The sequence below is a fragment of the Mobula birostris genome, chromosome 8 (genome assembly GCF_030028105.1).
Source record: "Mobula birostris isolate sMobBir1 chromosome 8, sMobBir1.hap1, whole genome shotgun sequence".
Taxonomy (NCBI): domain Eukaryota; kingdom Metazoa; phylum Chordata; class Chondrichthyes; order Myliobatiformes; family Myliobatidae; genus Mobula; species Mobula birostris.
The window spans coordinates 29,498,652-29,514,241 of NC_092377.1; the positions used below are offsets into that span (position 1 = coordinate 29,498,652).

The window sequence follows — 15,590 nt, forward strand, 5'->3', positions numbered from 1 at the left end:
TTGAATCTAGTGCAGACCATTCGAAATCATCAAACTAATATCAAATTCAGTGCATTTTAGATGCTTGTAAAGTTGAGAGAAAGTACATCTCATTTTGAGTGACTGAAATCAGTGATATCTCTGACAAACCTCAGCAACAGAAAGAAAAAGGTTGATAGGCATAAACAAAAGCAAACAAATTACAGTAAAATGCATTAGCATCTTGGGTGAACGTATTTACTGCACTGCAGACAAGTCTTCTTTCAAAAGCTTTGGGAAATTTTCTCTGAGTACCTATCTCCCAGAAGATAAGCAAATCCATGCTGCTGAATTTCTCTGTGTCATCTGCTACATCAGAAAATTTGATATCCCTCATTAATCTGTGTTGCAGCTACTCCAGGAATCGCAGGGCAGAATAAACTCTTTGTAGCTATGTCTTTTTTAAGGACAGTAGGATCCCTTGAAGCTGAGTTCACAGATTTCTCACCCTTCAATCACTGAAAATGTGTTTCATGCAGGCAGATTACCAAGTTCATTTACAAACAGCCACAAAAATGCAATACAAGTTCACACACCCTATATTTATTGCACCATGCACCATGTAACGGCCTTGTGCAATTTTACTCAAATGTGGCTCACAAAAACAAATTAAATTGCAAAGATACCAGGGCTCTTACTACCATTATTGTGATTTTTTTTTTCTTGCAGTTCAGTGTGTAATTGAAACAGAAGACATTTAAGCATATGACAAAGGGGGAAGAAAAGGCAAAATTCAGCAGTGTGCATTGTCTGATACCATCAAATAATCTGCAATTCACTTCTAGTTTAATGCTGACCTCTTGTGACAGACATCTTATATTACAACTTGTCAGACGAAAAAATGGTTAAAAAAAAACCAAACAAAAGTCTGAATGCACACAGCTCTCATAACATGAAGGAACTAATAGAAATAAATGGCCATTATGAGATATACACAAGGGGTAATGGTAAATAAGACAATACAGCATTGGTTTAAGTTGAGTAAAAGAAGTAGTCATGGTTAAAAAATGTTAATTCTCTGTTTAAGAAAGAAGTAGGTACACCCTGGGAATTAAAGACCAGTGAGTCTTACCCCAGTAGCAAGAAATTATTGGAGAAGATTCTTAGAGACAGGACTTATGACTATTTGGAGCAGTATAGTCTAATTAGGGACAGTCAGCATGGCTTTGTGTGGGGCAGCTTTTGCCTTATAAACATGAGCAGCCAATGTGGTACATATGGATTTTAGTAAGATGTTTTGATAAGGTTCCCCGTGGTAGGCTCATTGAGAAAGTCAGGAGGCATGGGATCCAGGTAAACTTGGCTGTGTGGATTCACAATTGGCTTAGCCATAGAAGGCAAAGGGTGGTTGCAGATGAAGTGTTTTCTGCTTGGAGGGCAGTGAGCAATGGTGTTCTGCAGGGATTTCTTCTGGGACCACTGCTCCTTGTGAATTTTATACATGGTTGGATGAGGAAGTGGAAGGGTGAGTTACAGCGGTAAGTTTGCAGATGACATGAAGGTTGGTGGAGTTGTAGATAGTGAGGATTATCATAGGTTACAACAGGACATTGACAGGGTGTAGAACTTGGCTGAGAAGCAACAGATTAAGTTTAACCTTGAAAAGTTTGAAGTGATTCACTTTAAAAGGTTGAATTTGAAGGCAGACTATAGAGTTAATGTTAGGATTCTGCCATCAGTGTGGAGGAACAGAGGGATCTTGGATCCACATCCATAGATCCCACAAAGTTGCCACGCAAGTTGATTGTGTTGTTAAGAAGGTGTATGTATTGGCCTTCATAGTAAGGAGATTGAATTCAAGAGCCACAAACAAGGTAAAGTTGAAGAATTGGCTTGCCTGCAGAAAGCAGAGGGTCGTGGTGGAAGGAGCACGTTTGGATTGGAGGGTTGTGACTAGTAGTGTCCCACAAGGATCGGTTCTGGGACCTCTACTTTTCATGATTTTTAATTAATGACCTGGATGTGGGGGTAGAAGGGTGGGTCGGCAAGTTTGCAGATGACACAAAGGTTGGTGGTGTTGTGGATAGTGTAGAGGATTGTCAAAGATTGCAGAGAGACATTGATAAGATGCAGAAATGGGCTGAGAAATGGCAGATGGAGTTCAACCTGGAGAAGTGTGAGGTGGTACACTTTGGAAGGACAAACTCCAAGGCAGAGTACAAAGTAAATGGCAGGATACTTGGTAGTGTGCAGGAGCAGAGAGATCTGGGGGTACAAGTCCACAGATCCCTGAAAGTTGCCTCACAGGTGGATAGGGTAGTTAAGAAAGCTTATGGAGTGTTAGCTTTCATAAGTCGAGGGATAGAGTTTAAGAGTCACGGGGTAATGATGCAACTCTATAAAACTCTGGTTAGGCCACACTTGGAGTACTGTGTCCAGTTCTGGTCACCTCACTATAGGAAGGATGTGGAAGCATTGGAAAAGGTACAGAGGAGATTTACCAGGATGCTGCCTGGTTTAGAGAGTATGCATTATGATCAGAGATTAAGGGAGCTAGGGCTTTACTCTCTGGAGAGGAGAAGGATGAGAGGAGACGATAGAGGTATACAAGATTTTAAGAGGAATAGATAGAGTGGATAGCCAGCGCCTCTTCCCCAGGGCACCACTGCTCAATACAAGAGGACATAGATTTAAGGTAAGGGGTGGGAAGTTCAAGGGGGATATTAGAGGAAGGTTTTTTACTCAGAGAGTGATTGGTGACTGAGTCAGTGATGGAGGCAAATACACTAGAGAAATTTAAGAGACTACTTGACAGGTATATGGAGGAATTTAAGGTGGGGGGGTTATATGGGAGGCAGGGTTCAAGGGTCGGCACAACATTGTGGGCCAAAGAGCCTGTACTGTGCTGTACTGTTCTATGTTCTATGTTCTATAAAATCCTGGTTAGACCACACTTGGGGAACATTGTGTTCAGTTATGGTTGGTTGGCTCATTATAGGAAGGATGTGGAAGTATAAGAAGGGGTGCAGAGGAGATTTATCAAGATGCTGCCTAGATTATGAAAGAGGACCAGGGCTGGGAAATGAATATTCAGGGATACATTCTATCAAAAGGACAGACAGGATGGCAGAGGGGGTGGGGTGGCTCTGTTGGCGAGGAATGAAATTCAGTCACTTACAAGGGGGGGCATAGAATCCAGAGATGTAGAGTCAGTATGGATAGAACTGAGAAATTCTAAGGGCAAAAAGACCCCAATGAGAGTTATCTCCAGGCCCCCAAACAGTAGCCTGGATATAGGGTGCAAGTTAAATCAAGAGTTATAATTGGCATGTCGCAAAGGTAATACTACGGTTGTTATGGGGGATTTCAACATGCAGGTAGACTGGGAAAATTAGGTTGGTACTGGACCCCACCAAAGGGAGTTTGTGGAATGCCTCAGAGATGGATTCTTAGAGCAGCTTGTATTAGAGCCTACCAGGGAGAAGGCAATTCTGGATTTAGTGTTGTGTAATGAGCCAGATTTGATAAAGGAACTCGAGGTAAAGGAGCCATTAGAAGGTAGTGACCATAATATGATAAGTTTTAATCTACAATTTAAGAGGGAGAAGGGAAAATCGGAAGTGTCAGTATTACAGTTGAAGAAAGGGGACTATGGACCCATGAGGGAGGAGCTGGCCGAAGTTGACTGGAAAGATACCCTAGCAGGGATGACAGTGGAACAACAATGGCAGGTATTTCTGGGAATAATACAGAAGGTGCAGGATCAGTTCATTCCAAAGAGGAGGAAAGATTCTAAAGGGAGTAAGGGGCCACCGAGGATGACAAGGGAAGTCAAGGACAGTATAAAAATAAAAGAGAGGAAGTATAACATAGCAAAGATGAGCAGGAAGCCAGAGGATTGTGAGACTTTTAAGGAGCAACAGAAGATAACTAAAAAGGCAATACGGGGGGAAAAGATGAGGTACGAAGGTAAGCTAACCAAGAATATATAGGAGGATAGTAAAGGCTTCTTTAGGTACGTAAAGAGGAAAAAATTAGTTAAGACCAAAGTCGGGCCCTTGAAGACAGAAACGGGTGAAATTATTATGGGGAGCAAGGAAATGGCAGACGAGTTGAACAGGTACTTTGGATATATCTTCACTTGGGAAGACACAAACAATCTCCCAGATGTAATAGTGGCCTGTAGCGATGTGCTACACACAGAGCTAGAAATAATGACACGCAGTCTGTAAGTCGCACTCGAGACTCGTTTATTCAAACTTCACAGCACTGGCTTTTAAGCAATTCCCTTCCAGCCCTCTCCGGGCAGAAATGACATCAGAGGTGCATTACAAAAATCTTTCCCCGCGCGCGGGCTATTTTGTGAGCCGGTTCGCTTGTGTAGAAAGTGGGTCGCCACATAACCCCCCCCCCCCCACCCCAGAACCAGCGATACACCCTCAATGTCCACAGCCTGGATCAGTCTCTGTTTGGGCTGTCTGCCTCTGCGCCGCAGTGCCTGAACCTCGACTGGCTGCGCCAAGTCCACATGGGCCGGTTTGAGTCGGTCCACCGTGAAAACCTCCTCTTTCCCTCCAATGTCCAGAATGTACGTGGACCTGTTGTTCCTGATCACCTTGAGCAGCCCCTCGTACGTCCGCTGTAGCAGTGCCCGGTGTGCGCCCCTTCGTACGAATACAAACTTACAGTTCTACAGGTCCTTGGGTACACAGGTCGGGATCTGTCCGTGCTGTGAAGTCGGTACGGGGGTCAGGTTGCCGAGCCTTTTGCGTAGTCTGTCCAGGACTGCTGCGGGTTCTTCGTCTTGCCCCCATGAGGCTGGTATGAACTCTCCTGGGACGACCAGGGATGTGCCGTACACCAGCTCGGCTGACGAGGTGTGCAGATCCTCTTTGGGTGCTGTGCGGATTCCAAGCAGGACCCAGGGAAGATCGTCCACCCAGTTAGGCCCTTTCAGGCAGGCCTTGAGAACCGACTTCAAGTGACGGTGGAAGCGTTCCACTAGTCCGTTTGACTGTGGGTGGTAGGCAGTTGTGTGGTGTAATTGTGTTCCCAACAGGCTGGCCACAGCCGACCACAGCCGACCACAGGCTGGAGATGAACTGGGCACCTCTGTCAGAGGTAATGTGGGCCGGTATCCCGAAGCGTGCTACCCAGTTTGCAATCAGCACTCGGGCGCAGGAATCGGCGGTGGTGTCGTTCAGCGGGACCACCTCTGGCCATCTCATGAACTGGTCTACCATAGTTAGGAGGTACCGCGCTCTTCGCACAATGGCAGGGGCCCCCCAGTAACCACATGAATGTGGTTGAACCTCCGGCGGGTGGGTTTGAACTGCTGCGGTGGGGCTTTGGAATGTCGCTGCACCTTGGCTGTTTGGCACTGAGTGCATGTTTTGGCCCATTCGCTGACCTGTTTGTGAAGTCCATGCCACACGTGCTTAAGTGCTTAAGGAAGTAGCCCAAGAAATAGTGGATGCATTAGTGATAATTTTTCAAAACTCTTTAGATTCTGGACTAGTTCCTGAAGATTGGAGGGTGGCGAATGTAACCCCACTTTTTAAAAAAGGAGGGAGAGAGAAACCAGGGAATTATAGACCGGTTAGCCTGACGTCGGTGGTGGGGAAACTGCTGGAGTCAATTATCAAAGATGTGATAACAGCCCATTTGGAAAGCGGTGAAATCATTGGACAAAGTCAGCATGGATTTGTGAAAGGAAAATCATTCTGACGAATCTCATAGAAATTTTGAGGATGTAACTAGTAGGGTGGATAGGGGAGAACCAGTGGATGTGGTATATTTGGATTTTCAAAAGGCTTTTGACAAGGTCCCACACAGGAGATTAGTGTGCAAACTTAAAGCACCCGGTATTGGGGGTAAGGTACTGATGTGGATAGAGAATTGGTTGGCAGACAGGAAGCAAAGAGTGGGAATAAACGGGACCTTTTCAGAATGGCAGGCATTGACTAGTGGGGTACCGCAAGGCTCAGTGCTGGGACCCCAGTTGTTTACAATATATATTAATGACTTGGATGAGGGAATTAAATGCAGCATCTCCAAGTTTGCGGATGACACGAAGCTGGGCGGCAGTGTTAGCTGTGAGGAGGATGCTAAGAGGATGCAGGGTGACTTGGATAGGTTAGGTGAGTGAGCAAATTCATGGCAGATGCAATTTGATGTGGATAAATGTGAAGTTATCCACTTTGGTAGCAAAAACAGGAAAACAGATTATCTGAATGGTGGCCGATTAGGAAAAGGGGAGGTGCAATGAGACCTGGGTGTCATTATACATCAGTCATTGAAAGTGGGCATGCAGGTACAGCAGGCGGTGAAAAAGGCGAATGGTATGCTGGCATTTATAGCAAGAGGATTCGAGCACAGGAGCAGGGAGGTACTACTGCAGTTGTACAAGGCCTTGGTGAGACCACACCTGGAGTATTGTGTGCAGTTCTGGTCCCCTAATCTGAGGAAAGACATCCTTGCCATACAGGGAATACAAAGAAGGTTCACCAGATTGATTCCTGGGATGGCAGGACTTTCATATGATGAAAGACTGGATGAACTAGGCTTATACTCATTGGAATTCAGAAGATTGAGGGGGGATCTGATTGAAACGTATAAAATCCTGTAGGGATTGGACAGGCTAGATGCAGGAAGGTTGTTCCCGATGTTGGGGAAGTCCAGAACGAGGGGTCACAGTTTGAGGATACAGGGGAAGCCTTTTAGGACCGAGATTAGGAAAAACTTCTTCACACAGAGAGTGGTGAATCTGTAGAATTCTCTGCCACAGGAAACAGTTGAGGTCAGTTCATTGGCTATATTTAAGAGGGAGTTAGATATGGCCCTTGTGGCTAAAGGGATAAGGGGGTATGGAGGGAAGGCTGGTGCAGGGTTCTGAGTTGGATGATCAGCCATGATCATACTGAATGGCGGTGCAGGCTCGAAGGGCCGAATGGCCTACTCCTGCACCTATTTTCTATGTTTCACACGAACTTGCTGGAGACCATCTGGACAGGTGTCCTGATAGATGGGTGTGCCAAGCCGTGTATGGAGTTGAAAACTCGCTGCCACCAGGCTGCCGGGACGATGGGGCGAGGTTGGCCAGTAGCCATGTCGCACAGAAGGGTCCTCTCACCTGGGCCTACGAGGAAGTCTTGCAGCTGCAAACCCAAGACTGCGGTCCTGTAGCTGGGCATCTTGTCGTCTGCCTGCTGCGCCTCCACCAGTGCTGCATAGTCCACCCCCTGGGACAGGGCCTGGATAGTTGGTCTGGAGAGTGCGTCTGCCACAACGTTGTCCTTTCCCAAGACATGCTGGATGTCCATTGTGTACTCGGAGATGTCGCTGCTGGCAGGCCGACTAGGGATCGGACACCTTTGTGAATGCGAAGGTCAACGGTTTGTGGTCCGTGAACGCGGTGAACAGCCTGCCTTCTAAGAAGTACCTGAAATGCCGGATTGCCAGATATAGTGCCAACAGCTCCCAGTCGAAGGCACTGTACTTGAGTTCGAGTGGCCGTAGGTGCCTGCTGAAGAACGCCAGGGGTTGCCAGCGCCCCTCGATGAGTTGCTCCAGCACCCCACCGACTGCAGTGTTGGATGCGTCCACTGTGAGGACAGTTGGAACGTCCGTTCTGGGGTGCACCAGCATCGTGGCATCTGCCAAGGCTTCCTTGGCTTCAACGAAAGCGGCCACGGCCTCTTCGTCCCAAGTAATGTCCTGCCTTTACCGGACATCAGGGTGAACAAAGGGCGCATGATACGGGCTGCTGAGGGGAGGAAGCGGTGGTAGAAGTTCACCATACCAACGAACTCCTGCAGGCCTTTGACTATGTTGGGCCAGATGAAATGGCGGATCGCGTCTACCTTGGCGGGCAGAGGTGTTGCCCCATCTTTGGTAATCCTGTGGCCCAGGAATTCAATGGTGTCGAGTCCGAACTGACATTTGGCCAGGTTGATCGTGAGGCCGAAATCACTCAGGCGGGAGTGGAGCTGGCGGAGGTGGGACAGATGCTCCTGACGACTACTGCTGGCTATGAAGATGTCGTCCAAATAGATGAACGCAAAGTCCAGGTCGTGTCCCACCGCATCCATTAGTCGCTGGAACGTCTGTGCAGCATTCTTCAGGCCAAACGGCATTCGGAGGAATTTGAACAGGCCAAACGGGGTGATGTGTGCTGTTTTGGGGATGTCTTCAGAGTGTACCGGAATTTGATGGTACCCCCTAACGAGGTCTACTTTGGAAAAGATGCTTGCCCATTCAGGTTTGCTGCAAAGTCCTGTATGTGCAGCACAGGGTAGCGGTCTGGAGTTGTAGCCTTGTTCAGTCTGCGGTAGTTGCCGCATGGTCTCCAGCTCCCGGCTGCTTTGGGCACCATGTGCAAGTGGAGGCCCATGGGCTGTCAGACTGCCGTACGATCCCTAATTCCTTCATCCTCTTGAAGTCCTCCTTCGCCAGGCGGCGCTTGTCCGGGGGGAGCCTTCATGCACAGGCATGGAGGGTTGGTCCCTGGGTCGGAATGTGGTGCTGTACTCCGGGTCTGGGCATGGCTGCCGTGAACTGCGGTGCCGGAACCGATGAAAAGTCCGCCAGGATTCTGGTGAATTCATTGTCAGACAGCGTGCTGGAGTCCAGGTGTGGGGCCGGCCACTTGGCTTCACCCAGGGAGAATGTCTGGAAAGTCTTGGCATGGACCAGTCTTTTCCCTTGCAAGTCGACCAGCAGGCTGTGGGCTCGCAAGAAGTCCGCCCCCAGGAGTGGTTGGGCCACGGTGGCCAGTGTGAAGTCCCACATGAACTGACTGGCGCCAAACTGTAGCTGCACTGTGCGGGTGCCGTAGGTCCGAATCATGTTGCCATTTGCGGCCCTCAGGGTGAGTCCCATCGCCCTGTTGCGGGTGTCATACCCCGTCGGGGGTAAGACACTGATCTCCGTTCCAGTGTCGACCAAGAAGCAGCGTCCCGACTGTTTGTCCCAGACATACAGGAGGCTGTCCTGGTGGCCAGCCACCGTAGCCATTAGCGGCGGCTGGTCCTGGTGTTTCCTGGGAACTTGCAGGGCGGGCGACAACGGCGGACTTCTGTGCCCCACCGCTGCTGGTAGAAACACCACTGTTCATTGGCCTCCTCACTCCTTCCTCTGGGTTGTGTGCGCTCTGTTGTCGGGCCTGGTTTGGCCTGCTGTTGGGCGCGTGGCTTGGTAATCTGTCCCGCTCTCCCTCTTGGCTTTCCACAGCACGTCTGACCGGGCCGCCACTTCTGGGGGTCACTGAAATCTGCGTCGGTCAGCAGCAGATGTATGTCCTCGGGCAGTTGTTCAAGGAACACCTGCTCAAACATGAGGCAGGGCTTGTGTCCTTCAGCCAGGGCCAGCATCTCGTTCATTAATGCTGACGGCAGCCTGTCTCCCAAACCGTCCAGGTGCAGCAAGCAGGCACCTCGCTCACACTGTGAGAAGCCAAAGGTCTCTAAGAGCAGCGCTTTGAATGCTGCATATTTGCCTTCTTTGGGGGGTGACTGTATGAAATCCCCAACCCGTGCGGCTGTCTCCTGGTCAAGGGAGCTCACCACGTAATAGTAATGTGTGGAATCCAAAGATATCTGCTGAATCTGGAACTGGGCTTCTGCTTGGTCAAACCACACACGTGGTCGCAGCGTCCAGAAAGTTGGCAGTTTTAGCGAAACTGCGTGAACAGATGAAGAGTTGATCATCTTTGGTCCAAATCCCGTTTGGACCGTCAGGGTCACCAATGTAGCGATGTGCTACACACAAAGCTAGAAATAACGACACGTAGTCTGTAAGTCGCACTCGAGACTCGTTTATTCAAACCGCGGCCCTGGCTTATAAGCAGTTCCCTTCCAGCCCTCTCCGGGCGGAAATGACGTCAGAGGTGCATTACAAGAGTCTCCCCCTGCACGCGGGCTATTTTGTGAGCCGGTTCGTTTGTGTAGAAAGTGGGTCGCCACAGGCCAGAGGACCTAGGGTAACAAAGGAACTGAAGGAAATTCACATTAGGCAGAAAATGGTGTTGGATAAACTGATGGGACTGAAGGCTGATAAATCCCCAGGGCCTGATGGTCTGCATCCCAAGGTACTTAAGGAGGTGGGTCTAGAAATCGTGGATGCATTGGTAATCATTTTCTAATGTTCTATAGATTCAGGATCAGTTCCTGCGGATTGGAGGGTAGCTGATGTTATCCCACTTTTTAAGAAAGGAGGGAGAGAGAAAACAGGTAATTATAGGCCAGTTAGTCTGACATCAGTGGTGGGGAAGATGCTGGAGTCAATTATAAAAGATGAAATAGCAGCACATTTGGATAGCAGTAACAGGATCGGTCTGAGTCAGCATGAAGGGGAAATCATCCTTGACCAATCTTCTGGAATTTTTTGAGGATGTAACTATGAAAATGGACATGGGAAAGTCAGTGGATGTAGTGTACCTGGACTTTCAGAAAACCTTTGATAAGGTCCCACATAGGAGGTTAGTGGGCAAAATTAGAGCACATGGTATTGGGGGTAGGGTACTGACATGGATAGAAAATTGGTTGGCAGATAGGAAACAAAGAGTAGGGATTAACGGGTCCTTTTCAGAATGGCAGGCAGTGACTAGTGGGGTACCACAAGGCTCGGTGCTGGGACCGCAGCTATTTACAATATACATTAATAATTTAGATGACGGGATTAAAAGTAACATTAGAGCAAATTTGCAGATGATACAAAGCTAGGTGACAGTGTGAAATGTGAGGAGGATGTTATGAGAATGCAGGGTGACTTGGACAGGTTGGATGAGTGGGCAGATGCATGGCAGATGCAGTTTAATGTGGATAAATGTGAGGTTATCCAATTTGGTGGCAAGGACAGGAAGGCAGATTACAATCTGAATGGTGTCAAGTTAGGAAAAGGGGAAGTACAATGAGATCTGGGTGTCCTTGTTCACCAGTCACTGAAAGTAAGCATACAGGTACAGCAGGCAATGAAGAAAACTAATGGCATGTTGGCCTTCATAACAAGGGGGGTTGAGTATAGGAGCAAAGAGGTCCTTCTGCAGTTGTACAAGGCCCTGGTGAGACCTCACCTGGAGTATTGTGTGCAATTTTGGTCTCCAAATTTGAGGAAGGACATTCTTGCTATGGAGGGAGTGCAGTGTAGGTTCACTGGGTTAATTCCAGGGATGGCGAGAATGTCATATGTTGAAAGATTGGAGCGACAGGGTTTGTATACACTGGAATTTAGAAGGATGAGAGGGGATCTGATTGAAACATATAAGATTATTAAGGGATTAGACACGCTAGAGGCAGGAAACATGTTCCCAATATTGGGGGAGTCCAGAACCAGAGGCCACAGTTTAAGAATAAGGGGTAGACCATTTAGAACGGAGTTGAGGTAAAACTTCTTCACACAGAGGGTTGTGGATCTGTGGAATGCTCTGCCTCAGAAGGCAGTGGAGGCCAATCCTCTGGATTCTTTCAAGAAAGAGATAGAGCTCTTAAAGATAGCGGAGTCAAGGGATATGGGGAGAAGGCAGGTACTGATTGTGGATGATCAGCCATGATCACAGTGAATGGTGGTGCTGGCTCGAAGGGCCGAGTGGCCTACTCCTGCACCTATTGGCTATTGTCTATTAGAGAGCATGCTTTACAAGGATAGGTTCAGAGTGCTGGGATTTTTCTCTTATATTACTTGATAAGAGGTGTACAAGATGATAACAGGCATAGGATCGAGTGGATAACCAAAGACCTTTGCAAAGCACATAAAATGCTGGAGGAACTCAGCAGACCAATCCGCAATGGAAAAGAGTGAACAGTCAACTTTTCGGACCAAGACCACTCATCAGGGTGGAGTCTGATGCTGCCTGGCCTGCTGAGTTTCTCCAGCATTGTGTGTGTGTTTCTTTGGATTATCAGCATCTGCAGATTTTCTCATGTTTGTGACCACAGACTTTTTCCCAGGGAGGAAATGACGAATGCGAGGTGACATAATTTCAAGCTGATTGGAGAAATGTATAGGGACGATATCAGAGATAAGTTGTTGTTCAACCCCCCCCCCCCCCCCACAGTGCGTGTTGGGTGCGTGAAGCACGCTGCCAGGAGTGGAGGTAGAGTCAGATATATTAGTGACATTTAAAAAACTCTTAGACAGGCACATGAATAATAGAAAAATGGAGGGTTATGTCTCTACTCCGAATAAGTGCAGACACAGAATAACTAAATATATTCAAGGCCAAGACAAAGGTACTTGGTTCACAGTAGGATTAAGGATTATGAAGGACAGGCAAGAAAGTGGATCTGTTGGAAGATCAAATCTACCATGATTTTAATGAATGGGTCAGAAGACTTATAGAACTAAAAGGCCTTGGAAATGTCATTAGAAAATCTAACCATTCTGTCCTTGTTGGAAGATGCCCAAGAACAAAGAGAATACCTTGCTGAGGGAATATCAGCAAATGGAAACTAAATTTTAAAAAAAAAACAGGGATCAACATACTGTGTTATACCCTAGTGGACCTAATCTGGTATAAAACAAACATGCAAGAAAATTAGCAGATCTAAAGATCAGTGTGGGAAAGGGTGTTTCCTTTTCCACTGGAAATCAATACTCTCAGAACATGAAGTTAATTGGGGAAAAAACACACACACACTTCATTTTAAACATAGGAAACATACAGGAAGTTACAAGGGGAGGATTTATAAGAAACTATAGTCTAAATACTAACACAAGAGATTATCGTACCAGCAAATTCAGACCCCTGTAAATTTGCAGTTGACATCATCCTTTCAACAGAAAACTCTGATTTATTTATGTATTAATACCCAAATGTTTTCAGGTAGCTAATAATATTTGTCTGGATTATTTTCATACTATCAATGCTGTATTTGCTTCAGTGACCTTCCTGGTCGCCAAAGCAGTGTTGAATGAGAGGGGCATTAGTGAGCTTTAGTAAAATTCAAGTCAAGGTGAATCAATGATAAAACTTTCCACTGGCTAGAGTTGTACCACAGGGGGAAATTCAAGAGAATGGAAAAAGGCTCATGGCAACAGTATCCAGTCAGTCCAATACTCCTTTTCTCATACCCTTGATCTTTTCTTTCTTATATTTATCCAATTTTCTTTTGAGCATCCCAAGTATTACACAAAATCTAATGTTATTTTTCAAGTTTTCCTATTTCTTTAAACACTTAGTAGCTATAAATTCTAGTACGCTAACTGTGCTCCATCACTTCAAGCATTTATAAAAGAGAATATAAGGAAGAGAAAAATAAAAGGAAACAATGGGCAATTTCTGAATCATAAAATCAACTAAGCTTTTAAAATAAAAAGTTACTAATTCATATCTAATTATTACATTTTCATGCACACAAACTTGCCTTATATTTAATTTTCCATTCATAATAATACATTTAATGATAAAAATGATGTTCATGAAAGCAGTGAAATGTATAGCAGAGAAACAACATCATTACCCCATTGCCATAAACTGTAATTGCTCCAAGTTCAATCATGACATTAAAAGTAGTTTTCCTTTACTCCCTGTCCACAATGTTATTTTATCACCTGCTGACAACTTTATCAGTATTACCATTTCCTTCACCCTTTTCACAAATACCTTGTTTGAGTTTTGAAGTGATTCACATAATGAATTCTGCTGCGTTCCTAATAATTACTTCATAAAAGACTAATTTCTAAGAGATTTGTTAATTTCTCAATATTCTCTAAAACATTGCAGTTATATTTTCACAAGTTAATTTGTGTATTACTACCATGTCTAAAGAGTGGTTAATTGAATTCTAAAATACTAGTTTCTTACCCTAAATACAGGGTTGGCTCCATGTTCCAATAAACATTTCACAGCTGACAAGCAAAGATTTGATGCTGCAATGTGTAAAGGTGTTCCAAAATTGAAGTCACTGCAGGTGGCATCTACTTCTGACAATAACAGGTACAAAACAAATAATCAAATTCTGTTTCAATCAAACAAAATTGTTAGATCAACATTAGATGATTATTTTTTAATTTTTTTGTCTTCAAGTTATTATCATGAACCTGAAAAGTTTTTAGTAATCTTCAACTTTTGTAAGCATGAGGTCAGACATCACCAAACATTCTAATATTGCAACTGAATATTACAAATTCATAAAGCATACTTTTATTCCCACAACTATTTTGTGGTTTGAAAAGGAAATATAATTTTGTGATGAAATACAAAATAGATTCTTCACATTGATTTTCATATGACAATATTTTGGATTAACGCTAATAATGAATATTTTGCATGATTTATTTGTAAAAAAGACGAATAGCTCCAAATAGGCCATAAGCATGAGGAAACTGACTATTTTGGAGACATTTAAACCCAGTTCACAAGATCAGATGACATATGGAAGATCTATTCTAACGTGCTTAGAGATGTTGGATTATACAAATTAAAAACACCTCCCACCCATATTCCTATCATCCTACTGTTGTCAGTATCTCGATCCAAAAAGGGTGTTTTGGGGTGTACCAACAACGACTGTAGAGGTTATTCAAAACACAATCTTTAAAAGGCAATGCCTCAAAAAGGTGGCATCCATCATTAAGGACCACACTCCCCCCTCCCCATCACCTAGGAGATTCCCTCTTCTCCTTACTACCATCAAGGAGGTGGTATAGGAATATGACAACACACACTCAGCATTTCAAAAGAAACTTCCCCTCCGCCATCAGATTTCTGAATGGACAAACAACCCATGTGCACTAACTTACTAGATTTTCCTCTCTTTTTGCATCACTTATTTAAATTATATTTTTATTTTATATTTTAATTTATATTTTTGGTGTGTATGTGTGTATATATATATATATATATATATAGAAACATAGAAAACCTACAGCACAATACAGGTCCTTCGGCCCACAAAGTTATGCCGAACATGTCCCTACCTTAGAAATTACTAGGCTTACCCATAGCCCTCTATTTTTCTAAGCTTCATGTACCTATCCAAAAGTCTCTTAAAAGACCCTGTCGTATCTGCCTCCACCACCATTTCCGGCAGCCCATTCCATGTACTCACCACTCTCTGTGTAAAAAACTTACCCCTGACATCTCCTCTGTACCTACTCCCCAGCACCTTAAACCTCTGTCCTCTTGTGGCAACCATTTCCGCCCTGGTAAAAAGCCCCTGACTATCAACACCATCAATGCCTTTCATCATCCTATACACATCTATCAGGTCACCTCTCATCCTCCGTCGCTCCAAGGAGAAAAGGCCAAGATCACTCAACCTATTTTCATAAGTCATGCTCCCCAGTCCAGGCAACATCCTTGTAAATCTCCTCTGCACCGTTTCTATGGTTTCCACATCCTTCTTGTATTGAGGTGACCAGAACTGAGCACAGTACTCCAAGTGGGGTCTGACCAGGGTCCTATATAGCTGTAACATTACCTCTCGGCTCCTGAATTCAATTCCACAATTGATGAAGGCCAATACACCGTATGCCTCTTTAACCACAGAGTCAACCTGCGCAACTGCTTTGAGTGTCCTGTGGACTCAGACCCCAAGATCCCTCTGATCCTCCACACGGCTAAGAGTCTTACCATTAATACTATATTCTACCATCATATTTGTCCTACCAAAATGAACGACTTCACACTTATC

General features: G+C 45.3%; 1 protein-coding gene across 15 annotated transcripts in view; it reads right to left on the reverse strand.

Annotated features, from left to right (window-relative positions):
* The window catches only part of LOC140201202 (CAP-Gly domain-containing linker protein 4), a 339,984-nt gene that overhangs the window by 234,180 nt on the left and 90,214 nt on the right, over positions 1 to 15,590 (reverse strand). For all 15 annotated transcript variants that reach the window (XM_072264916.1, XM_072264923.1, XM_072264920.1 and 12 more), the window contains exon 6: positions 13,760 to 13,878. In XM_072264916.1, coding sequence (XP_072121017.1) covers positions 13,760 to 13,878 — 119 coding nt within the window. The remainder of the gene's footprint in view (positions 1 to 13,759; positions 13,879 to 15,590) is intronic.